Source organism: Arachis ipaensis, chromosome B3 (assembly GCF_059453495.1).
Source record: "Arachis ipaensis isolate K30076 ecotype BB chromosome B3, ASM5945349v1, whole genome shotgun sequence".
Lineage (NCBI taxonomy): Eukaryota > Viridiplantae > Streptophyta > Magnoliopsida > Fabales > Fabaceae > Arachis > Arachis ipaensis.
Genome location: NC_142438.1, coordinates 4529484 through 4555876, shown reverse-complemented (window position 1 = coordinate 4555876; position 26393 = coordinate 4529484). Strand labels below are relative to the sequence as shown.

Sequence of the window (26393 nt, the reverse complement as noted above, 5' to 3'; positions counted from 1 at the left end):
TACAGAATAATGACTTATTCGGAAGGAAACAAATTAAATGAGGAGTTCGGTAATTGTGTCATGTCATTAGTAGTAAGGGAAGGGTCCATGGGTGGGCCAAATCCAAGACTCGAAGATGAGTTGGATCCGTAAATAACAACGCTTGGATGCACGTTAACGTCTCAATCAAACGATCTCAACCGTCCACGTATCACGTTACGGTCCCTCCTCGCATTCCTCTTCCTCCTCCACCTCGTCCACCTCCTCCTCTTCCATTGTCAGTAACTAAAATGATCCGCGAATGTGATGTAACTTGGAAAGTTAACGAAACAAGCACCATTTTGTTTCCATCCCCCAACTACCACCAACAGCGATCCATTTCCAAGCTCATATCCACTTTTCACTTTTCAGGTCAATTTTTCCAGCTGATTCCGAATTCAGAATGTTTATTATTGTTTACTGTTTTCTCCCTTGTTTGCATCAACACCTTGCTCTTTTTTTTTTTGTCTTTTTCTTTCCAAATTTGTAACATTCTCATATCAATTTGGTGCCAGATTTAAAATCAGATGTTATAACTCAGCAATCGGCATCATACTGATTTTCTGCTTTTGTAGTTGCTTTTGTAGCTTACGAGTTGTGCCAGAATTGTCTTGTGTAGAGAAAATGATGGTTTATTGGTATTTTTCTATGTTCATTTTGATGTTCCTTATTGTAATTAAATAGAAAAAAAAATAGATGTTGAAGATGATGCACTTGCTAGTTGTTATATATATATATATTGCTAAATTGATGTGAAATTCATGCTTCTTGTCTCTTCGATTGTGCTTGAAACTGTTATTTATGTTTGTTTTATTTATTTGCTTCTTGGTTTTTGAAAATATTGAGCTGCTATTCCCAATTCATGGTTGCTTGATAGTAACAGATATCATTTTCAACTGTCAAGACATTTATTTGGATATATTTGATCTTAATCTTGTATATGATAGATAATCTTTTGCTTCTTTTTTTTTGTTGGGTTCTGCTGCTTTCCAGAGACATTGACTTGACATCGATTTACATGGGAGAGAGGGTGGAAGGTTCTAATTTGAGCGTGACTGCTAAACCGAACAATGCTACTTACAAAAAGCCTCTGGTGGCATCTCGCCCCAAAGATTTTGAACACAGAAATACTGAACACCTTCTTTCTTTGACCCGTGATGGATTTGGAAGCAGCCCTGTAGGCCGTCTCACATTTTTTCTAATCAAAGTTGCGGCACTAGAGGCCGTAAGAAGGGTATCCAAGAGTAGATGTCCATGTGTATGGCGAGGTTTACAGGGTCTACAAATCCTTGTCTATCCACCATTTAAATGGATTCAGAGATGGTCACCCTTCAAGGGTTTGGTCAGAAGTATGCAGGTTTGTAATTGACTCAATTCATCTATATTCGTGTGCTTCTAGGGAATCTTGTTTGAGATGCATTTCGTGAAATTTTTTCATATTTGTTTGATGCATTTCTCAAAAAATAATTCTTCCTTGTCTTATGAGCTTTGGTGCAATGTCGGTTTAAAATTGTTTTACATAGAAGGTGTATCAAAATTAAATTATTTTTGTTTTGTATAAAGAAAGATCAACATTGTTGTTTTGAGAAATCTATCCATGCTTATATTATTATTTCACCATTGGCAATCAGAGATATAGCATACAGTATTTCCTCGGGCCCCTTTGACTATTATGGTTAGCTTAGATGAAACTGATTTAGTATTTTCGATTTGCTTTTTCATGTGAAGTTGTCTTACCTCTTCCCTTAACTTACAAGTTTTACTATATTCACAAGAGTGAGTAGCTAATAAGTATCTCTGCAACCAGGTACTATCAAGACCATTATTAGTCCTTTCCATTGCAACTGTTTTTACAGACGAATCACAATGTAGTGATGGGACACCAGAGTATATTACTGATCCCCATGATTCAGAAGCATCTGCAGATCTGTCTTCAGTCCCAGCCAATTCAAGTATAGGGTATGATTTGGATCACTAATATGTATTTTATATTTAAGAATTGTGCTAATCGGTGCTATTTAACCCCGTTTCATGGCTGCATTGCTAATATATGTTTTTTCCATTTAAGAATTGTGGTGAGTGGATATATTTGCTCATTGACTTATTATTAACTATTTGGCTTATTCTTGCTAGAGGGTTATCAAACTTAGATGTTGGTATTTACTATTTACTTTGAAGATGTATGGTTCTCTGACATTAATCTGTCAGGGAATTGATAAATTGCAGTTTTTTTTGTACCTTCACAAATAAGTTATACAAAAACCAAACCAACTCTTGGAGGCACTTCTGATTCACCGGCTTTGCCATGCTACTTCTCTGTTCTTAATGTTATACATTTCGTTTCTTGAGCACTTAAGTTAGTTTTTTTATCGTTTTGCAGTCATAGCGAGAGCGATCCTGAAGTTTTAGAATATGAGAAATGGTTGACTCAGCTCAAGCAAGAGTTGGAAATTCAAGGGATTAGTTTGCCAGAAAGGTATTTGATGATTACTATGATGTGCGTAGTTCCAACAATATGTCAAGATGTTTCCATAATTCCATTTCAAACCTGGTTATTGGATGTTCATGCAGTTACAGTCATTCTGTGATTTATTGTGGCGGAGTAGATCTGCCCCTTTCTCCTGTCTTGGGGGAAAAGGAGCAGGACAAAGTATTAATTTATCAGCGGTTGCATTTTGTCTCTTTTCAAAGTGTTGAATATGTTAAAAAAAGTATAGAAAATTAAGTCTGGTGTACTCAGTTTTGATAGTCATCATTGACTTTTGAAGTTCATACTTCTACAATAGTGAAGTATTAGATATTCCATTTATATAGTTGGTAGCTTTAAGGCAATTGTTAGTTGTCATTTTGGTTTTAAATTGATTTTCTTGACACAAGTTCTGAAATCCTGGCTGGAGTTGCCTTAATAGCAATAGCATATTTACTTGCATATTTCTTGGTGTCTCATGTTGCAGCAGACCATGATTTAGTAGTGTTTATGCAGAATCGATGACGATGAGCTCCACAGATTTTACTCAGCTTGTAATAATGACGTTTCAAGCTTCTTTACAGCAATCAAGAAGACAATTCAATGGCGGGGGAGTTACAAAATTTTGTCAGAAGAAGAGCTAGAGAGTTGGTCAAGTTTGGTGTTCTGGCATGGGTTTGATGTGATGCAAAGACCTTGCCTTATTGTAAGGCTTGGCCTAGCTTGTAGATCATTGGTGTCTCGTGATAGACCTCAATTTGCTCAGGCAGTTAGTATGTTTTGATTGTTTTCTTTTTCCAAAAAATACCTTCTTCCTTCTTCTCTTACATTTGCGAATTCCTTCTGTATAACAAGTTTGGTTCTCTAGGTGTATTGCTTTCATGCTTCAGTTTAATGACTTGCAATGTCTTTATCTCAGTATCACAGGTTGAATATGGAGTCTTGCACTTGGTCAGTGCGGACAACCCTCAGATTACAGTATTGGTGGACTGTGAAGGGCTATCTCCGTTGAGAATTCCCATGAAAACCTTGAGATCTTGTTCTTCCCTTCTGCAAGATCACTTTCCTAATCGACTTGGTGGTTTGTTTGTCATACGACTACCATCTGTTGTTCGAGTCATTGCCCAGACATTTATTTCGGTAAACTGCCCTTACATTTCAACGAAAGATTGTTTGCTTGAGTACAATATTTTTAGCTCCAGAAATAGCCTCTGTAAATTCTCTTATGGTACATTTTGTATAATCATCTTTGTGAATTAGCTGATTTTCCTAAATGAATATAGGTTTTAAAGCCAACTACCAGGAAAAAGTTGAAAATAGGAGAGATTCATCAGAAATTTCTTCGTGATAATCTGCCGACACTACCAGCATACCTTGGAGGGTCCTGCACTTGCATTGTATGTTGTAGAATTGGCAAGAGGCATGTGCTCCAACCTGGTGCAACTGGAACCAGCAGCATACATAGGGAGATAAATATCAGTGACAATGAGGATTCTTCATCACTGCATTCATCATCTAATAGTGACTTGGATGAGCAGCAGAACAATAAATATGACCAGTGGTTGAAAACAGCCATCATAAGCATTCTAGTATTTTGGGTTTTGGTAGCTATTTCTGCTGGAATATACACTCCTGAAAATCGTTTGGTCTAAATTGCCTTCATTCATCTAGGTGAATAAAATCTTTAGAGAACCAAGTGTTTTTTGAAATAAAAGGTGGAGTCTTCAGATAGAAATATCTCCAATTAAGCTTGTACTATTTCCTTATAAAACACATTTTTGTGTTTTTTCTTTTAGAATAATATCAAAGGTTCCACGTTATAGTAGAAAAATGGATTCTTTGTTTTCATTGGTGAAAAGGATTTTGAATATACTAGATTGCATTAAGATGTTATTTCAATTTTGCATGGTATACTGTAGTTATCTTTAACCTGTACAGCCATTCCTTCATATCAATGGTATTCGGTATTGTTAGTAATTTAAAGGAGTATATATTAATGGATGATAAATAATTATTTCAACTGAAAAATTGTAAGACGCGTTTAAGATTCTTCCTTCCGCAAGAGGGTTTTGGATATCTTCTCATGATCTCAAATCTGAAAGTAATTTATTTTTATAACACATAATTGTTCTTCATTCTCTTTGGAGATTAAAACTCGTATGTTTGTATGCCTATATATATGAGACAACTCATCTTTGGTATAACAATACATTTTCCTCGCCTTATATTATATTAGAGTATTCATTAACATGTCGTTAATCTTTTACAAGAGTATACATAAGGTGACAAAATATGGACGAATGTTAATGTGCTTGGAAAAAAGTACAAGTGTAGGTTGTACAGCTTGTACTTTAAATTTTAAATTTTAAATTTTAAATCTCGATAATTGATATAAAATATAATAAATTGAGAATTAAGATTTGTTTAATTAACAAACAGTATAATATTCCTTACTTAACAAGTATTGTTCAAGGACGACCCTAAAATATGTTAGCACTTAGCACTATGTGATGTTCGATAGGCGCCGAGGTAGCATTCACTTTGCAGAAAAGAATGTTAGGTGCATGCTGCCAGTGCCACCTTTTGAAAACTAATTATAAGAAATTGAAACTGATCTAGAGCGGCGAAGCTAACCGAAAGATTAAAGATATAAGTAATATAACACACGAGTTGAAGAGTTGTAGTATTTTATGTAGTATACTACTTTCTTACGTAGGATCCCACAGCCTTTATGTGTTATTATTATTATTTCCAACATATTACACATATGGCCATATTGGAACACGAATGAATTCTTTAAATTTTTTATTAAGAGATGTTGTTAAAAGTGATTTTGTATTATATAATATTTTTATTATTCCACTTAAAAAAAATAAGATTAGAGACCACATATTACAATATTAATCATTAGAAAAAATTGAAGGATTCGGTTCGAATTCTTTGTTTCCAAAAAAAAAAAAAATTCAAAAACCTAATAAATCTCGTCAAATCTCGTCAATGTCAGCCATCTAACCCATAAAAGGCGATATTGGTGACTGCGTGGTGGCTGGGGCCTAGGTGGGTAGACGCATAGTATATCTACAAGTTTTTTAGTGGAGAGATCGTACCGCATGTATATCATCACAACAAATTTTCCAGTTAAATTCTAGAGACACAATGAAAAATCACAAATTTGACTTAATACAAGAAAAAAAAAAAGTAACAAATACTTCCTAAATTACTTAAATAAAAAAATTTACATAATTATTTTAAATAGTTAATCATCTCAAATCTTAATTTACCAAAACATTTCACTCAGACACTCTCTTCTCTCTAAACTGTTTGCCACTCTCTTACCTGTCGGACACCAACGACCTTGCGGCATCTAAAAAATTTGAGATAGATCTAAATCCAACAGACAACCATCTATATATAAATATATATAACTATTATCGTAAGAATTACAATAACTATCTGCTGAACATCCATCAATGGGCACGTAAGGGGAAGGCATAGGTGCGGCTGTGACTGCGGGTGGCGTCGGCACGGCTGGCGGAGGGGGGTGCAGTGGCAAAGGGAATTTATAGAGAGAGACCTTGCGTTTCTTATGAAATACAAAGCCAGAAAGATTGATGGCCATGGACTTCATTCCTAGATTTAAGATTGTGTATAAGTTGTCCACCATGCCAAGGTCAACATGATCATGATCATGAAAGCCAAAAAAGATGGTGGTGAAAACCTTGAATGCGAGCTTCCTCATCTCAATCAGGAACTCAAAGGGTCTGTCCTTACGCTCAACTCATGGAGAGTCTTGATAGAAATATCTTCTATGAGCCAATATACATGGACAAGGCGTCATGACCAGTCATCGGAGCAATGGTTAGACGGAGAAGCCGCTTGTACTCGACGCTTGTGATGAAGTCTGGACAGCGTCGGACCGGAGAACAAGAAAGTGAAGCAACGGCTGGACTCGCAGCGGCGAGTTTTGGGTTGCTATTCACGTTGCGACTTCAAGGACTACGGATGGGTAGCGACTTGCGGCCAGACAGTGACGGTATGGCGTGTGGGCGTCGGCACAGTCTCGGCCTCTCGGGGCTTAGGGGGCAGCGGCGAGTTGTGGAGAAAAAACAGAAGTTGGGGGATTATGGTAAAATTGGATGTAACCATACGTAATATGAATGTGCATAATTGCTAAACCTAATTTTTTAAATTTTAAATTCTAAAATTAAATAATTAATTAAAAATCTCATTTTTTATTTTATTTTTTTTAATTTATTATTCACATTGTTCACGCACATTATTATTTAGCTCATTTTTTTGGTTATGGAGGAGGGGCAGGTGTTGTGCCGGGATATGGAATGAGGGGGTGCTACACCGGAATGTGGGACAGGTTTTGGCTCAGATTTGGTAGGAAGAAATCGGACCCTCCGAGTTCTCTGTTTTGAAAATTTTGTAAGCAAATCGGAAGATCCGTTTTGCTTGTAACACATAGAAGAAATCGGACCGTGCGATATGACCATATCAAAACGGATGGTCCGTTTTCTTTGTTGGATTTGTTTTTTATTTCGTTATACTACTTGCTGGGTCCGATTTATGCTTGCCCAAATTTTTTTTTAATTTACAATAAAGGAAATCGGACCGTGAGTTTTCATTATTTTATAATTTTTTCGAATTAGGTTATACACAACTCGGTTGGTCCGAATTGTGTGTGTATATATATAGTTGCTAAGGTGTGCGAACCAAAGACAGCCGACCAGATCCAACTTTCTTCTTTTTGTTCGAGTTCTCTTCTTCTTTCTCTGGGTCTGGTGTGGGGTTATTTGGGTTGGAGAAAAAAGTTGATGGTGAAGTTGCTATTTTTGTTTAAGTGAGTGGGAAGAATAGATGATAGAGTTCTTTTGAAAGTGTATTATTTTGGTCAGATTTTGTTGCAGATACCTGAAGGAGTAAAATTTGTTTGTGAAGATCCATTAGATGTTGTTATTCCCTTCACAATTTTATTTGAAGAGCTTAAAAGCGTGATTTGTGAGAAGATAGATTCAGAGATGTCAAGAAAAATATCATGTATTTTATACAGATATTCTGTACCAGTATTTGGTGGATTCGTCCAATTTCAGACCAAATATGTAACGAACGAAGCAAGCATGCAAGAGATGTTTTCAATGTATATTGAAAGTCGTGCTCAAATTTCGTTCATCGAGTTGTACATTGAATTCGAACAATCTGAGGCCGACCGAAATATTTTATGAGAAGACTACAATAGTGACAGTGAGGAAGAGTTCGAAAGCAATTACGAAATCGTTGGTGAAGATGGAGATGTAGATCCACCCGACGGCAGTGTGGCTCCGAAGTGACAGATGTTGCAAATGCACTCGCGAACGAAGAGCCATTTGAGGAGCCATCTTTTATGCGAATTTTGGATTTGGAAGTCATGCATGCTCCGGAGTTTCCGGACTATATGAGTGCAAGTACTCGTTTAGCATTTGTAAAAAAATAGGTTATTTAGACAAGTTCAAAATAAAAAGACTGAGTTAATTAGTATTTAGGGTCCAGTATTCATTTAGTTAATATGTTAATTAGGCTTTATTAATAAGTATTTGTTAGAGTATTTACAAAGTTATTTAGGCGATTGTTACTTATTTTGAGTTATTTAGTTAATTTATATTTATTTATTATTTAGTTAATTATGGTTTATTTATTAGTTTATTTATTAATAAGTATTTATTATAGTCTTGATGAAGTTATGTAGGCGGTTAGTATTTATTTTTAGTTATTTAGTTACTTTGTATTTATTTAGCTAATTAGGATTTATTAATGAGCATTTGTTATAGTATTTATTTTTAGTTGTTTAGGTGATTAATAATTATTTTTAGTTATTTAGTTAATTTGTATTTATTTAGTTATTTAGTTAATTAGGATTTATAACTGATTGTTTATTATAGTATTTATGAAGTTATATGAAAGATTAGTATTTATTTTTAGTTATTGAGCATAATTTGTATTAATGTGTTTGTATTTTTATGTAATTGAGATTTAGATAATAACGTAATGTAAATCTTAGCTATATCATTATTGATGATGTGAGTGATGATTTAATATTTAATTTTGGTCATTAAACAATCATGTATTAAATACTTATGGTATGCCTGCCTTCCTGGCAGAAGTTCCTTTTGTCGCAGATGGTGAATTCGTCGTGGGGATGGAATTCAGTTTCAGGGAAGCTGTTATTAAGGCGATGAATGAGTATACCCTCCAAAGATCTGTAGACTACCGTGTGTATGAGTCGGAGCCGTTGACATTTTATGCGAAGTGTACACAGTACGGGTCAGGGTGTGATTGGCTTATCAGAGTTAGCATGATCAGCAGAAAGCACTGTTGGGTTATTAGGAGGTACAACGGTAGTCATACTTGTACCAGAGCAACCATTTCTCAGGATCATTCGAAGCTGGATTCAAATACGATTGCCGAAGCCATAAAGCCGTTGGTTGAAGCTGACCCCTCTTTAAAGGTAAAATCAGTTATTGCAGAAGTGCAGTCGAATTTCAACTACACCGTTAGCTATCGGAAAGCATGGTTGGCAAAACAGAAGTCCGTTGAGAAGATATTTGGAGGTTGGAAAGCATCCTACAAAGCGTTTCCCATATGGTTCGAGGCCATGTGTCATAAGGAGCCATCAGCTGTCGTACATTTTGAGACTATGCCTGCATATCAAGGAGATGACTTGGTAACTGATATCCGGGTATTGCATCGAGTCTTTTGGAGCTACTACCCGTGCATTAGAGCGTTCAGACACTGTAAGCCAGTTGTCCAGGTGGACGGGACTCACTTGTACGAAAAGTACATGGGTTGCTTGTTAGTGGCCGTTTCGCATGATGGTAACAACAATATCGTCCCGATTGCATTTGCTATTGTCGAGGGAGAGACCTCTGATGCTTGGCACTTTTTACTTAGTAACCTGCGTCAACATGTTGTGACTCGGGATGATGTGGGGCTTATATCGGACCGACATGAGTCCATAAATGCAGCTGTGGAACGTAGTCACGAAGCTTGGTCACCTCCTAGAACTTTTCACATGTTCTGCATCAGGCATATAGAATCAAACTTTCTGAGGAAATTCAAGGCACCCTACCTGCAAAAGCTTGTCGTCAATATAGGTAACATTGATTCCTTCAAAGTTTGTTATTAATGAAACTGTGAACAATCTATACATCCTGAAACTTATTTGTTGTTTGGTATATGATATTGTTTAGGATATTCGCAGACGGTTCGCAAGTATGAAGTGTGTTACCAGCATTTACGAGAGCGGGGCGAGGCGTACACTAATTGGTTAAACCATATTCCCTGTATGCGTTGGCCTTCGACGGTGGCTACCGATGGGGTCACATGACGACTAATCTAGTGGAATGCATCAACTCAGTCTTGAAGGGTGCACGCAATCTCCCCATCACTGCACTTGTGAAAGCAACGTTCTACAGACTTAATGAGTTGTTCACACGGAAAAGAGCAGAGGCGGAGGCAAGGATTAATGCAGGCCATGTTTTTACTGAGCATGTGACCTCCAAAATTCATGCAAATCAACTTGCATCAGGAAACATTCAGGTTAATTGCTTTGACAGGCAGAATGAGGTATTTGAAGTGCGTGAGATGCCAAGTGGAGTGGAGTATGCTGTTGACCTCCGTCATCAAAGATGTGACTGTGGTGAGTTCCAGGTGGACCAGATTCCTTGCCGGCATGTGTTTGCATGTTGTGCAAATCAACGACTAGATTGGCAGGTGTATGTGCATGAGGTTTATAAGATGGACCAGGTCAAACGCATTTATCGGGGCTAGGTTTAGGCCATTAGGGAATCCTACTACGTGGCCTTCTTACAATGGTCCCCGATTCGTACCAAACCCGTACCTGATACGCGTTTCCAAAGGTTGGCCTAGGATGACGTGCTTCTTGAATGAGATGGACACACGTATGTTACGCCGTCCGAGGCGATGTAGGCAATGTGGAGCTGAGGGACACAGTCGTAGTAGATGTCATCAGGGAGGTCCTCCAGGTACCGACAATAATGCCCAGTAGATGTTTATGATATTTGAAGCATTGTAACCTCTGTGAATGCCTTGTATGATAAATGAATCATTGCTACCTGTGTCATTGTACTTTATGGTAATTGAACCATCGTAACCTGTTTTAGTGTACTTTATGATAATTGAACCGGTGTAACATTTGTGAATGTACTTTATGGTGATCGAATCATTATAACCTGTGTCAGTGTACTTTATTATATCTGAACCATCGTACATAGTTGTCATAATCGAACCAGTGATCAAACCGGTCAGAATACCTGCATCACTGGATTTTCAACGGTTCATGCCTAGTTTTATGGGTTCGAATCGGTTTTCTTCCTTGCATGGTCCAAATGCCGGACCGGACCGATATAGGATCCGGTTCATCGGTTTTCCAGTCGAACTGGACCGGCCCGGTCTGATTTTCATAACACTGCCATCGTAACCTGCTTCATTGTACTTTAATGAACATAAGGAACATCAACTGAAACATACAATACAATACTTAGTTGGTACTTAGGAGACTTTAGTCATACATAAATAGTTAAAGTGTACATTAAGAAAGATAACTGATACATAGATAAAACTAACTACACCACAACTACTTTCTCACTGTCCACTTTCCAAAGTTCACAATGTTCTTGCATTTCTTCGCAGCCTTTTTGAACACAGACGGAGTGTATTGACTCGCGCTACGACGCGGTAGATCAATCCTGATATTGTAGCATTTGCCTGTCTCACCTGGAGTACAGGTGTCACCTGTATATACAACCATCAAACCAAGCAAGTATATAGTATAATCAACCGAAACCAACATACCATACATGAACATAATATTATCAATTGAGAAAGCAGGAATATAGTATAATAAACCTTACAAAAACATACCATACATAAACATACTATCATCGATTGACCAATCAGTTATATAGTAACATCAACCTTAACCAATGTACCATACATGAGCATAATATCATCAATTGACCAAACAGTTATATAGTTTAATCAACCCTACACAACACCCCATACAATACTATGATAACATCAATTGACGGGAAAAGCTTATATGATAATTGTACTTGCATCATTACGGGATTCTTCATCCTAGTCCATGTCCTCATCATCTTCCTCCTCCATGTCCTCATCCTCATCCTCTTCGTCTTCCTCGTCATATGGCTCATCCACTAAGTACTCAGCAGTCTCATGCTCAAAAGTCTTAGTATTTTCTTCAATCATAGTCATTGAAACACGGTTCGGGTTTTGACTATTAAGAACTCCTCGACCACCGTCACTCCTATTAGAATCACCAGATACAAACCCTCCAGAAGCACCCGAGTAGGTATAAAATGGAAACCTCGCGTCAAACGAATACCTTCCCGCCATGAAGTCGGCCTGGTGGCTATATTGTGCTTGGCCGGCATCTGAGGCCATGAACCCAAGCAACTGGCTAAAAGAACCTCCCTCTCCTGAGTCAAAATGTGGCTGATGTATCGGGAACGACGTAGGAAATTGTGTCTGAGGTACATACTGACTTGTGGAATGAGGTTGTTTTTCTGCCGCTGGAGGTGGAGGTGGAGGTGGAGTTGGAGGCGGTGGTGACTGTGGTTCCTACTCTTCATTATCATCATCCATAACCTGGTCACCCTCAACATCCTCTTGGACCACAAGATCTGACAAGTTCAGGTGATTACCATACTTTGAACGGTACCAGTACATATAAGTATCTAATGGCTGCTGCGGAGTCATGGGTTCCTCAGTAAGAACGTGATTATACCTGTTTGTCCACTGCATCACCCAAAATGAATGAGTCGTGGCTGTGGCCCAGTTCAGATTCTTAGGACCAGTTAACACTTCTCCGTGTGCACGGTCTAGATTCCGTTTCTGATGAGGAACTCCCTGAACGAAACCGAACTGACGTCTAAACCTGTCGGTAGCATGCCATTCAATACACTCAAAAGATACCAGTGGCACCGTTGCACTCCAAATCACCGAGTGCATGTAGATGTCAGCAGGAATTATGTCCGGATCAACACGATCACTATAATATGCAACCCACAAAAACTGGTAAAAGTAAAGCAAGCAAATAATTAAAATCCAAATAAGTAAATCACTAGACCTGACCCACATACAATGTCAATTCAAACACACCTGGCCTTCCTGAAGTTCATCCAAGGCCTTCCTAAAATGAGCAAGCTTAAGATATTTATAGACTCGGTCTCCACGCTCCCAGTTTCGCCACCTAATATAACGCATCTCATTAACACAATTGGTTTCTAAACATGAAGATACCAGGTAAATGTAAGATAGTCTAACCTATTTGCAAGCGGAAAACTGCGAGGTTCCCTAGGAACCGGTGCTAGATATGGTAGTCGCATCCATGCCCAACACAGTAGAAGTGTCAGCGGACCATCGATTTCCTTACAATCAAAATGTGAGGCCCTGCATAAACTCCTGTACAGGTGCGCTAGGCAGGCTGATCCCCAGCTATACTGTCCAATACTAGCAAAATCACTCAGCAGAGGCAGAAACTTCCAGTGGACAGATGCCCCAGACTTGTCTCCAAACAAGATCGTACCAATCAACAACATGATGTGGCACTTAATGTACACCTGTATACTATTCTCATCAGTCAACTGTGATCGTTCTTTTAAATCCCGTAGCCACGTCATTTTTATGCCACTTCCTCGACAATCCGACTTTCTCGGCGCCACCCCAAATTGATGCAGACATTCCGCCTCTAAGGCCTCAAAACTACTCAAAGTCATGCCAGTCACTGGAAGGCCTTCGGTCGGAAGACCAAATATCATAGCCACGTCTTCCAGTGACACGGCACATTCACCAACTGGAAGGTGGAAGGTATGTGTGTCCGGGTGCCACCTTTCCACTAAAGCATTTACCAGTGCTTTCTGACATTGAACTACTCCAATTTGACTAACATGGTAAAACCCAGTTGATCGTAAATGCTCCTCCACTCTCTCATCGTACTGATCCGGAGGGACAGGATGATCACATGTCATCATCCGTGAAGCCTACAAAAACATAGCAAAAGCACGATTCAAATTACACAACTATCATACATAATTTTAAAAAGCTAATTAAAAAATATAATTATATTGAATCCGATTTACTAAATAATAACATTTTCATCTCTAATTTTAATTAATGTACATAGAGCCTATATCCAAGTTGCTGCAGATAATAATTACTAATATATAGTTTCACTTTCTATGTAACTAATAATGTTCTAATGTAATAATAATAAAATCTCAACTAAAATAACATACTTCTATACATTAAAAGGCTAACAGGAAACAACTTGTTACTACCAAAACCGCAAATAAATTATACTTTACAGATCCTAATTTAATATTTAAAATTATCAACATTGTTCCAGAAAAATATACACCGAAAGTATCCTAAAATTATAATTTTTATAATTAATTATAACAGTTAACTAATTAATTATTAAATCTAAAACTATTATAAAAAATTATAAACAAGTCATTCTTAATACTAATCTATTATATTGAAAAAACGTCTAAACAACAATTACTTTTTTTTAAACACACATATTGCTAACCATTATTTAAATAAACATATAACCATAAATTCTTAAAATTAAACATAATAGTTAACTTCTTAACTCTAATTACAAAAATTTATAAACAAGTCCTATTTAATATTGAACTATTCATAACAAGTCCTATTTAATACCGAACTATTCATACGCTCAAAAAATTTCTAAATAAGAATTAATTATATTTAAACCCACTTATCTAACTATTATTTAAATACATATTTCTAAATTTTTGAATTTAATTACAACAGTTAACAACTATAATATCTAATATTATTACAAAAAAATTATAATATTAATTTTTTTATTTCTAATCTGTTATTAAAAAAGAATCTAAACAACAATTAACCACATTTAAACATATATATATTTCTAACTATTATTTAAACATATATTCCTAAATTTCTATAATTAATCATAACTTCTAAAATTATTCCAAAATTTTTTAAAAATTATTTTTTTATAATTTATTATATTACAAATTACTGTGAACAAGATGGAACTACTACACTTACATACACCTTATTTATTTAAACATTTATTTTTAAATTTCTATCAATAAATCTATACACTAATTCATATATATGTTCTTTAGATCAAATCCTAACAACCATAAACTGCTACACTTACACCTTATTTATTTAAACATTTATTTTTAAATTTCTATCAATAAATCTATACACTAATACATATATATGTCTTCATATCAACTCCTAACAACTGTAAATATCCTAACAACCAACCATAAATATAACTAAATTTAAAAAAAAATTACAAATCTGCAAAAAATAAAAAAGATTTAAAAAAAAACTTACATAATCAGAGTAGCTCAAGTATTTTACAATGTGAAGTTTCGGACAATCAACATTTCTAGGTTTTGATTTTTTCGACATTTTAACTTTTTTTTTCCTCACACAGCAGAAGCCCAGAACGTTGAGGGAGGAAGAAGATGGAGTTGTGTGTGTTGGGTGGGAAAGGAAAGGAAAGTGAACTCGGTTGATACGCATGCAAGGCTCGGTTGGGTTGTGTTAAAGGGGCACCGAATATGGGGAGCAAGCATCCAGCGACGCATGACTTGAACATACACAACTCGGATGGTCCACTTTTGCACACAGAAATCGGAGAGTCCGAGTTCCCCTCATCTACTCGCTGGGTCCGATTTCTTTTTCTACTGACACCACAGAAACGTAAAACTCCCCCCTTCTCTATGACTAAGCCCAACTCAACTTTACCCTCCATATAGAAATTAAAAAGCATTATTATTTTTCCATGCTTTCTCATTTCCATAATATACATTGCACAAGGAAAGTAATTTAACTTATTTATGTTTTAACCTTTAAGATATGAATATATGATATACTTTGCTCAATATTTTTGTCACTTAAAATGTTCAAAAGTTATTAATTACATACTACAAAAAGACTATTACACTCCGCATGTCAAATACATATATATGATTGAAATTAATTATAAGTTTGATGTATTTGCTATCTTGATACCCTATTGTTATGGCCAATCTTTAAAATTGGGTTAGGTCCATAAATAATCAATCTATTTAGAGATGTAGTCTTACATATGCTCAAATCAATAATACATTTTATGAATAAGGAGAAAATTAGATAGAGATTCTCTCTTCAGATCTTCAACCATCAAAGATTATATATTTTTTAATATATTTTTTCTAACCCTAATTTTTGTATTTCTTAGACTTTAAATTGAATTGATCGTCGAATTCTTACAGATACCTACTTCTGATCTCATTCGATTTTGAAGCAACGACTAACTGGTAGCTTTCTTTCATTCTCAATCCCCCTTAACACAATGAGTAATTGTAGACTAAAATATTAGCATGGTATATTGGAAAAAAATTACTCAGTTGAATTGAAGCCTTTCGAAATCCTCAACCGAAAGTATTAAGACGATCATAGCTGGAATCTCTATCAACCCCATGCCAAAACTCTTATGGGCAGGTAAAAACTGAAAACCCCCTCCATCGAAACCTTAGACAAAGAAGTAATCGATCAATCCGAAAGAGTATATAGACTAGAAGAATTACTTAAGGCAGTGCTGGAAAAGCAACAAAAGGAGGCCGAAAAAAACGGCCAGAAAGGATGGAAGAGAATGCTAGAAAGCAGGCACAAGTGCCGGCAGAGGCTGAGAAGAGAGAGAAAGAACGATAATGCACGGAGACAGAAAATAAAAGAGGTGGATTCTAAAGTGTCTTTCATTATGGTGCTTAAATTGTCTAACTTGCTTTTGCAAGTAAAAAATAAAATGTATAAAATAAAAATAAAATATTTAAAATTTATTAAATATTATTTTTTTACCTTTTTTAGTAAGTTAGACACTATATTTTAGGCACCATAGCATTTACCTATAAAAGAAATAAAGAAATAAGAATGCACCGAAAAAGATAAAGCGAAGACTAAACACTCTACCGCTAGACCGAAATGGACAACTAAAAATATTATTGCCGTCATAGCGGAATTGAGAGATTGCAAAACTCCAATTACAAGTCAGGCATGACCTAGTGCCCTTCAAAAACTACAAGGTTACATTTGTTTATAGATAAAAAAATTTGTTTTAATTTATTAATAAACAAAATATAAGAACAATTACTTTTATTTTTTATATTTTATTTTTAATGTCTTATTTTATTTTATTCTCATAATCAAGCGCATTCTAAGAGATTTCGCGAACGGAAAAGGACGAGACCATGGTTTAACATGACCGATCTTAACCTAATAAAACTTAAATGAGAGCACGGTTATGGCCTCTATTCGGTCAGCACAAAAAGCTTCTTAGTGTAATATAAGCAAAGACACCGCTTTTTGTTTTTTATATGGTAGTTCAGGTAATATTTTTTAATAATGTAAAAATGTTGTGTATTTTTTTATATAAACATCATAAATTTAAATATTAGATTTGTGATTAAAAAAAATTTAAAAATTTAAGGATCAGACTTATGTTTTAACATCAAAAATAAATATACAAATCGAATTTTTTAATTTACTTTACATTAAAAAAAATTTACCCACAAATTAAAATTTTTTTTACTACAAATGAGATTCTAAATTTTGTATTCCAAATAAATATGAGCCTTCGATTTGTGAATTTTAATTAAAAAAAATTATTTTTATATTCATAAAAAATACGCCACTTTTTTATAATTAGACATAACACATCGTGAATTTTTATAACTAAAAAAATTAGCCCAAAAGACACATCTTAGAATTTTATATCTTTTGCTGATAATTATGAAATGAATCTGTTAGGGAGTCAATGGAGTATTTGTACAATGTGTACAATAGATTATTTATTTGGTCCAATATGAGTTAAAAAATGAACATTCAGGATAAAATACTACTAATTTCTCAAACACAATACACTCATATTATCCAGAATAACCATCCAGGTAACAGAGATAATAAACATCTGATATCCTACTGAATTGAACATTCCTAAACCCCCATTATACACATTGTACAGATACTCCATGGCTCTCTATACTTTTTCTTATAAAATTGCACCCAAAAAAAGAAAAAGATTGTTTAAGACATATGGCAATGTAGGAGCACTGTATTTGATAAGTGCACTAAATGTTTGCGTCACCCTTCTTGACCCTTACTTTAAGTCTTCTCAAGGGAAACATTTCAGTACAAATGTTGAAGGAAGAAATTAAGTGGAGATCCAGGGAAATCCCACTTTTGATTCCATTATGAATTCTTTACCCTTAATTGCATTTTTTTAGGTTAAGGAAAACGAGAGGTTATCACATTTTTTTAAGGTTTGAGTCTATTATATATTATAGCTCTTAATTATCAAAGTGTCTATCCAAAAAATTAAATATATAAACTGTTTGGTCAAATTTGGCCAACTTGTTGAAGGTTTAACAAATAAGCTAAATTTGGTTAAACAATAAAATCTGTTCGTGTATATATATATTTTTTACCAAAGATATAGAGACTCGAACCCACAACCTCTAAATGAGTATGAAAAGACTATACCATTTAAGTTATAATACGTTAGCAAATCTTTTCGTATATTGCCCAATTATACTATTTCATTAAAAAGTTTTTTTGCTTCACTTTATTAGAGAAGTTATCCTTAATTAATAATCAGCAAGCCAATTTGTTTGCTCAGTTTCATTATTATTATTATTATTATTATTATTATTATTATTATTATTATTATTAAGACAGTGCTTGTTTATAAAAATTGAGAAATTTTGGTGTCTAAAGAGCAAAATGTTTTAGTTAAAATGTCATACATACCGCTAATAAGGCCTTAATGCTATGCAAAAGTAATTATACTTATAAAAATTAAAATGAGCAAAATGTTGAATATTACGAAACCAGTTATATGTACAAATTTATGTGCATGAATAGGGGTGTTAAAAATCTCCAGGAGGTGGGGATCCTCGCGGGGACCATTTCGAATAGGGCTCCAATGGTGGGAAATTTTTCTCGTGGGGATGGGGATGGGGAGCGAAATTCTCCCAAGACAGCGGGGACCCGAGCGGAGATCCCCGTTTCATCCCCGATAATTTTCTGAATTTTTGAACTTATTTAATAACTCTTACTTTATTTCTAATATAGGGATTCTTTTAGTAATTTCACTCATTGAAAAACCGTAACTCTATTGTTCAAGATTTTATTTTATGAACTATAATTTGTTATGTTATATTTCTGGACTTATAATCTTGGATAAAATATGTTTGTGTGTTTGTAATAATATTTTGTAATTTATTTTTTGGTATTTTTATATTTTTTTATTATAATTTCTATATGAATATTAAATATAGGGAGATGAGAAATGAACCCGCGAAAAATGTGAGGAACACGGAAAAGGGAGATGGGGACAATTATTCTCCTATGACGAGAAACGAAAATAGGGACGGAGATTAATTTTGGGGGAGGCATCCTCCGCCCCGCTCCGCCCCATTGACATTCCTACGCATGAAGCATCTAGATGTAGATTATATTTTGATATTCACTTTGTATTACCCCCACCCCCCGGGCGAACAAAAAATCTTAATAGGTAACAAATTAAAATGGGGTTTGATCTAAACGGCACCAATAACGCGCACAAGAACGCACTTTGAGGTTTATGTGAAACATTATATATTGTTGTGATTTGACTTAATTAGGTAAAGCTTAATAGTGTTCATATTTCATGGAATCCAAATATACGACAAGACAAATTAAAGGGTGGACTCAATAAAATAAATTAAAGTGTACTTGGTTTCAGTTTTAATAACAAACTACAACTTGTTATAGAGTAGTATATTATCTTAATTAGTTAACTAAAGTTAGATCATTCTTTTAATTTAATTAAAAACATTATTAAAGGTTGCCTTCTTATACTCTCTTATTACCCCGTATATGGGGTTATTTATCAACTATACTAGACATCCGAAATTAAAAGCAAGGTTACTTATCATTAGCTAAATTACCTAACCTAATCCAATAGTAAAAGTATTTGATGTGATTAATGATTGTAATTAATTGTTTGTGGTAATGAGAAAAAGAAATGTCACAAGCAATAATATATGCATGTGATGAAGAAGTTTCCAAATAAGTCATTTATGGTGTGTCGTGGCATTCTCCAAGGAACCTTTCAAATCGTTCACATCAGAAACACGAATATAATTGATTGCTGATGTAATTCCATTAACCCCAGTGTGTTTTCACACTCACACAGGGACTTCCATTGCAACATGCATGATGCGTCGATCTCAAAAATGTAAACAAAATTCTCGGTTGTGTATTTGCATGCAAATGCAAACAACATCCTCATTTAAATTGTTTTCTCAATGAATCTGTTTTCGGAGTTTACAGAAATTTTGTTTGATAAATCTTTTAAAGAGTGAAGAAATTAAAGAGAATAGTGGCAATTTGAATAACAATTTTAAATAAAGACCATAAAATCCTAATATGAACATGATTTGCATATTATATATATGTATACATATACACTAGTGTATTAATAGATACTAATATATTTATGTAATGAGTAAAATGAGCCCAAGACCCTAATTAGGAAAATTTCACTAGGAGTAAAATTTATTTTAAATATAATAGTTGTGATAGAGTCAAAAAATTATGAATTGAACGATTTATATCTTTTTTTCTTAAATTCTATTAATAAAAGTATTTTTTTTTCCTCTTGATTTTCTCTATTTTTTCTTTGATTGATTATTTTTTTTATTTTAAATTCGCATTGTTACCATTTATTAATATATTTTTTTAAAGTCAATAGAAAAGCAATTGAACATATTAGAGATGTACATAAATCGGATAATACTCGTATATCTGCAGTATTTATCTGCATCTAATTTGCATTTTGCGAATATTATTCGATCTGTAGAGTCATCGGATCGGATAGCAGATATTGTCATGATATCTATGGATCTATACCCATAATATAAATACTATAGTTAAGAAATGAAAACTCTAATTCCCTAACCCAGACTATCAAGTAAATGGCACTGCTCTTCCTCTCCCCTCTCACCCAGACCCAGTCCCATTCCCTGTCATCTATCACCGCCGTTCACCTCATCCATCACTGCTATTCACCTCCGTCACCGTGTCTCCATCGTCGTCATCTTAGTCTTCAATCACTGAGACCACGTCTACTTCTCCGTCTCCATTGTTGCGTCGTTGTCTCTTCCTTGCGCACGGTGGTCGTCTCCAACATCGGAACGGCTGTCATCTCGGTTCGTTGTCTCCACCATCGGCACAGTCTTCGACTCTGTTCGTCGTCTCAGCTCGCCGTTGTATCCTCCTCGTTTTGTAGTTATTTCTTTCTGCTTGTGCTTCTCCAATGTATATCTGTTTCTGCTCAATTAGGGTTTTAATATCTTTTTTTATTTTGTTGATCTTCGTATTTTGAAATGCATATCTGTTTATGCTTGATTCTTGATCTGATTTTATTTTTTGTTTCTATTGTTAGAACAAATGTAATTTTAATTTTTGAAATGTATACCTTTGTTATTGTTGTAGTGGCCATAATTTGTGTAAACATTGATACCAAATTAGGGATTTAGGGTTTCAATTTTTTTATTTTGTTAATTCTTTTAAAATTAAAATATTTGTTATTTTTGAAGATATATCCGAAATCTGATTTAATCACAAAAGGTATGGATATTGAATTCGATCTGATATGATAAAATAAGTACGGATCGAATTGAGATTTTGGTCATATTCGATTCGATCTGATCCGTGTGCAATCTTAAAAAACTAGAACAGATAGTGTCCGTTGAACTACAAGTATAAATAATATGATGAGTAATAAATTTAAAATTAGATAAGATACTAAACATATTATAGTAAAACTAAAAGATCATGGGTTGAATACTTAAATTAATAAAATAATTTTAATTAGATTATATAATATGTTTTTTTTTTAAATTATACACCACTTGTGTCCCATATATATTATACACCACTTGTGTCCCATATATATTTTCATCATCTATAGTGTAAAAAAAAAAAAAACAAAATCGTTATATCTATGTCCTATTATATTATACTCACTTCTATAATAAAATATATAACCTTTACATTTTAACACCATAAATAATTAGTTAATTATGAAATTAAATTTTGATTTTTTTTTAAATAATTATTAGTAATTTTGTTTCAAAAAGTGTGTGTGTGTGAATTGGTCATTTTATATTTGTGTATAAATGCACATAATATTTAGCATATTTGTAGTGTATATTTTATATTTTGATATATATTTTATATAGATTATTGATTTAGTTATTACTTTTTTATATATAAAATAGAGAAAATGATATTTTTTTCTCATATCAAAAGTCTAAATGACACTTTTTACTCTTATAAGAGTTAAATAACATATATTTTAATCTGTTTAATTAAAAAATAAAAATATAAAATATATATTTATTATTATTGTAATAGTTTTATTTATTTTTAATATTTTAACTTGTTACAAAAATATTTAATTAAAAAACTTTTATATATTTTATGATTAGTAAAAAAGATATTAAAATTAATTAAAATTTATTACATTAATAGTGATATATATATTTTATTATTAATATTGAAATATATAAAAAATTATAAATTAAATATTTGTAACAAGTTAAAATATTAAAAATAAATTGAATTTATTATATTAATAAAAGTATATGTTTTATATTATTATAAAAAAAATTGTACATTTTAAAAATAAAAGAGATGAAAGTGTTATTTAAATATCAAAGAAATATTATTTTTTCTATAAAATTATAAAAATATAAATTCGTAAAACTACTTTTCTAAAAAATAAAACCAATAGGAGGAAATAAAAAATATTATTTATACACTAAAATTAACTATTAAAATTAGTTACTAGTATATTTGTGTATAAATACATGTGTGATTTAGTTTATTTTCAAAATATATTTTTATTTCAACGTATATTTTATAATCGTGTCACTTTTAATGACTAATTTAGTGTATAATCCAAAGAAAATATAGTATCTTATTTTTCTCATAGTTGTGTTAGGAAAAGTTTAAGAGTCCATCAACTTTATTAAATTCTTACCGACATGTAATCAACAAAAAAAAATGAATAATTCTATATCATTAAATGAAATCTCACACTATTAAAAATATCATTAATAACTACTTAATAACTACAAATCATAAAAGTTACTGGTATTCCAGCATTATGCTGGTGCGGGTTCTTTTCTCACATTATATAAAACCCAAGCATGGCTCCAAACTCTCGCCATCACCATAGTCACTACTACTACATACACTATTATTATACTTAATTACCTTAGCTTCATGGCAGCAGCCACTAATGGAGGCAAATCCATGTGGCAAGCATGCCTAGCCTCAGCCTTCCGTACAGCTCTAGCCACCACCATAGTGGGCTGTGTAACTCTCTTGGGCCCCCATTCCCTAAAAAAGCTTATCGAGCTGCCTTCATTCTCGTATGTCACGGTGGGAATAATCATCCTCAACGATGCCACCTTCGGAGACTCCTTGAGAGGCTCGTGGTATGCTCTTTATGCAACAATTCAGAGCATGGGCCCAGCCATGCTCAGCTTCTGGATCATTGGGCCCAGCCGCTTTACTAAGGAGACGATAGCGGTGGCGGTGGCCCTGGCCGCCTTCGTTGTGGCGCTACCTGGAGAGATTACGCATTTCATAGCTAAGAGGATAGCGCTTGGTCAGATAGTTCTTCTCTATGTCACAGCTTACATCAATGGTGCTCGTACTCAGCCTCTCATGCACCCTCTCGGCGTGGTCGCTAGCACCGCCCTCGGAGTGGCGGCCTGCATTCTCGCCTTGTTGTTTCCCTCTCCGCGTCTTGCATGCCGTCAGGTAATATTCATCCACCAAACATGCTTTAAATATTATCTTAAAAATCTAATTAAATAAATTAGTTAAGTTGGTCAAGTGGTCAACTTATCCGTCGATTTAAATAAGTATCAGAAATTTAAATATTATATTTCATTAAACACCAGCAGACTTTTAAATAAAACTTAGATTTAAAATAGATTAATATTTGATCTGTGATAGAATGTATCATGAAAAAAAAAGGGTTAAGTATTGTATTTGTTAATATATTCTTCCAACGGTGCAGGTGAAAAAGAATTACAAGCTACTAACACAGAATACGATTAAGAGGGTGAAGCTTTTGATGAAGGCAATATGTGAAGATGACAAGGCCTCTGTATTGACGTCAGTTTCTCAAGCCAAGTGTTTCTCAACTACCAAGCTTCTCCAAATCATCACACACTACCAAGTATGCCTCACTAAATAACTCAATCCAAGAAAATTAACATTATTTAATATATTTATTAGAAATGGAGAATGATATATAAAATTAAATGTGGACACTATATATAAAGAGAGACATATAGATTTGGTATATATATCATCATTGGCCTCTATGTTATGTTTTGTATTGTTAGAAATGTGTGTTAGTTAGATAATTAAAAATGGTTAATTACTACTTAGCTTGTTGTTAGTTATATTTAGTATTCTATATTTTCTCTTGATTCTCATTTCTCTAATCGATCATCATGTCTCTCTGCAATATTCATCTTTTGTGTCATGATTTAGCGTCATTATTGTTTTAGAATTTAATTTTTATATATTATAAAAAAAATTATACAAACAATTAATTAATATATTATCATCACATCAATATTCATTACCTAAAAAATCATTTAAACATATAAATTTATTGAATGATGTTATAAAACTCTTGACAGTCCGTCAAAATTAAACTAATTATGTTAACACACTTTTTCTTTCTATTTGAACAGAAAGGCATGAGGTGGGAGAGACCTCAAACCAAAATCTTCAGATCCAATTGCTTATATGCTGTAGAGAAGCTTAAAGAAGTGGATACCACACTAAGAGGAATGGAACTGGCTCTAAGAAGCATCAATTCATTTCCAATAAGCATGATCAATGAAGACATGAAACATGGTCTTAATAGCCTCATGCAACAAATTAGCTTAACCATAAAAGAAACCAAACACAATTTGCATGGTGCTTCGCTAACTGTCCCTGAACCAAGTGAAAAAACCATAACCAATTTTCTCCATTCCCTTCAAACTATTCCAACAACCCTCCAAGATTTACCCTTTTATTTTTACTTGTTTTGCACTAAACTCCTTTACATGAAATCTTTAGCCGAACCTACTCCTACTCCACCTACTATTCAAGACCAACCTACTGAAAAAAATGGAAATCCAAATTTAAATTCTCCTGAGGGTAACAAAGAAAATTGGGCTAAGTCTTTGGTGACAACATTAACAAGCCCAAAACTCATGGCATCATACAAGTGCTCTCTCTCTTTGGGCCTTGCTGTTTACTTGGGCTTAGTATACAGCAAAAAGGATGGATTTTGGGCTGGGCTTCCTGTGGCTGTAACCTATGCATCTGACAGGGAAGCCACATTTAGGGAAACAAATCTCAAAGCCCAAGGAACAGTGTTGGGAACAGTGTATGGAGTTCTCATTAGCTTTGTCTTTGAGAGGTTCTTGGTGCTCAGATTCTTGTCTCTTTTTCCATGGTTCCTTTTCACAAGTTTCCTCCAAAGAAGTCAAATGTATGGGCCTGCTGGTGGAGTATCTGCAGCTATTGGGGCCCTTTTAATATTGGGTAGGGAAAATTTTGGCCCACCAAAAGAGTTTGCTATTACAAGAATTGTTGAAACGTTTATTGGGCTTTCTTGTTCAATTTTTGTGGATATTCTTTTCAGGCCCAAGAGGGCCTCAACATGTGCAAAAGTTGAGTTGTCCAATAGTATTGCCACACTAGTTGAGTCCATTGGATCCTTGTCCATGCTTCATGATTCATCAAAAACCAAGTTAGAACAAAACCAAAAGAAGCTAAAGGGTCATGTTAATAAGCTAAAGAAATTTGTTGTTGAAGCAGAAGCTGAGCCAAATTTTTGGTTCTTGCCATTTCATGGTGCTTGCTATAACAAACTCTTAGGATCTTTGTCAAGATTGGATGATGTATTGCAACTTGGTTCTCAAGCATTGAAGTTCCTCCAACAAGAGGTACAAAGATGTGAGGCATGTTGGAAAGAGCATGTGAATTTGATAGAAGGTGACATTGGACATTTGAAGGAACTCATTTGCAATTCAATGAAGAGTTTTGAGGAGATCTCTAAATTGAAATCTCTTGGGTTTCTTGAGAAGGAGCTTGAGAAGAAGAAGAAGAACACCACTAGTGATGTTGAAGTGGGAAAGTCAACACCGAAGTCAAGTATATGCATGGTTTCTGGCTTAGGAGAAGATGACCTTGAGAAAACTTTAGGATCTTATCTCCAACATTCAAGAAATGCTGTTGACCATTTATATGATGATGATGATGATGTTGATGATGAGAAAGAGTTGAAGAGCCAAGTTGTTTTGAGTTTGAGTGCTTTGGGGTTTTGTTTGAGTGCAATCATGAAAGAGACAATGAAAATTGAAGAAGCAATCAAGGAATTGGTTCAATGGGAAAATCCATCTAGTGTGATTAATTTGTATGAAATATCTTGCAAGCTACATTCCTTGCACAAATGAAATACTCAATGGTTAATTTCATAAATGGAAAAATTTAAAAGAAATTGAATAGTATATATGCATGTGTGATTTTTTTTTTTCTGTTGACTTGGAATAGTTAGTGTGTACTTGCATGTTTGATTTGTGGGTTACACTTTTCAAAATCTAAATAAATGGAAAAGTGTGATAATGAGTTTTATATATATCAAAATTAATAAATATCTTATACCAAAAATGCTCTTAACATATTAAAAATTAGTCACTAA

The 26393-nt window shown here is 34.1% G+C and overlaps 4 protein-coding genes across 5 annotated transcripts; 3 read left to right on the top strand and 1 right to left on the bottom strand.

Moving 5' to 3' along the window:
* Positions 1–23: 23 nt before the first annotated feature.
* LOC107629118 (uncharacterized) lies at positions 24–4316 on the top strand. Of its 2 annotated transcripts, none has more exons than XM_088508300.1 (7): positions 24–390; positions 1012–1375; positions 1826–1977; positions 2399–2494; positions 3002–3258; positions 3405–3625; positions 3769–4316. In XM_088508300.1, the coding sequence occupies exons 2-7, from the start codon at positions 1037–1039 to the stop codon at positions 4135–4137; spliced, it is 1434 nt and encodes a 477-aa protein (XP_088364426.1). In that variant the 5' UTR covers positions 24–390; positions 1012–1036; the 3' UTR covers positions 4138–4316. The 2 variants fall into 2 exon arrangements, with proteins under 2 accessions (XP_088364426.1, XP_088364427.1); XM_088508301.1 differs by lacking the exon at positions 24–390 and adding an exon at positions 459–656.
* Positions 4317–9847: 5531 nt separating this feature from the next.
* LOC148569682 (uncharacterized) lies at positions 9848–10294 on the top strand. The gene has a single exon (XM_088506584.1). It carries the CDS (start codon positions 9848–9850, stop codon positions 10292–10294), a length of 447 nt encoding a protein of 148 aa, XP_088362710.1.
* Positions 10295–12127: 1833 nt separating this feature from the next.
* LOC148569681 (serine/threonine-protein phosphatase 7 long form homolog) lies at positions 12128–14989 on the bottom strand. The gene is made up of 4 exons (XM_088506583.1): positions 14912–14989; positions 12809–13548; positions 12668–12758; positions 12128–12580 (listed from the first exon to the last, which is right to left on the bottom strand). Exons 1-4 carry the CDS (start codon positions 14987–14989, stop codon positions 12128–12130), a joined length of 1362 nt encoding a protein of 453 aa, XP_088362709.1.
* Positions 14990–22785: 7796 nt separating this feature from the next.
* LOC107629119 (uncharacterized) lies at positions 22786–26204 on the top strand. The gene is made up of 3 exons (XM_016331820.3): positions 22786–23440; positions 23703–23864; positions 24391–26204. Exons 1-3 carry the CDS (start codon positions 22898–22900, stop codon positions 26146–26148), a joined length of 2463 nt encoding a protein of 820 aa, XP_016187306.1. The 5' UTR covers positions 22786–22897; the 3' UTR covers positions 26149–26204.
* The last annotated feature ends 189 nt before the right edge of the window (positions 26205–26393 follow it).

Coding starts and splice junctions, on each gene's coding strand:
- LOC107629118 (XM_088508300.1), top strand. CDS start 1,037: ATGGGAGAGAGGGTGGAAGGTTCTAATTTGAGCGTGACTGCTAAACCG. Junction 1,376..1,825: donor GTTTGGTCAGAAGTATGCAG/GTTTGTAATTGA, acceptor CTCTGCAACCAG/GTACTATCAAGACCATTATT. Junction 2,495..3,001: donor GGGATTAGTTTGCCAGAAAG/GTATTTGATGAT, acceptor GTGTTTATGCAG/AATCGATGACGATGAGCTCC.
- LOC148569682 (XM_088506584.1), top strand. CDS start 9,848: ATGACGACTAATCTAGTGGAATGCATCAACTCAGTCTTGAAGGGTGCA.
- LOC148569681 (XM_088506583.1), bottom strand. CDS start 14,989: ATGTCGAAAAAATCAAAACCTAGAAATGTTGATTGTCCGAAACTTCAC. Junction 13,549..14,911: donor ACTTGAGCTACTCTGATTAT/GTAAGTTTTTTT, acceptor ATGTTTTTGTAG/GCTTCACGGATGATGACATG. Junction 12,759..12,808: donor GACTATCTTACATTTACCTG/GTATCTTCATGT, acceptor GCGTTATATTAG/GTGGCGAAACTGGGAGCGTG.
- LOC107629119 (XM_016331820.3), top strand. CDS start 22,898: ATGGCAGCAGCCACTAATGGAGGCAAATCCATGTGGCAAGCATGCCTA. Junction 23,441..23,702: donor CGCGTCTTGCATGCCGTCAG/GTAATATTCATC, acceptor CCAACGGTGCAG/GTGAAAAAGAATTACAAGCT. Junction 23,865..24,390: donor AAATCATCACACACTACCAA/GTATGCCTCACT, acceptor CTATTTGAACAG/AAAGGCATGAGGTGGGAGAG.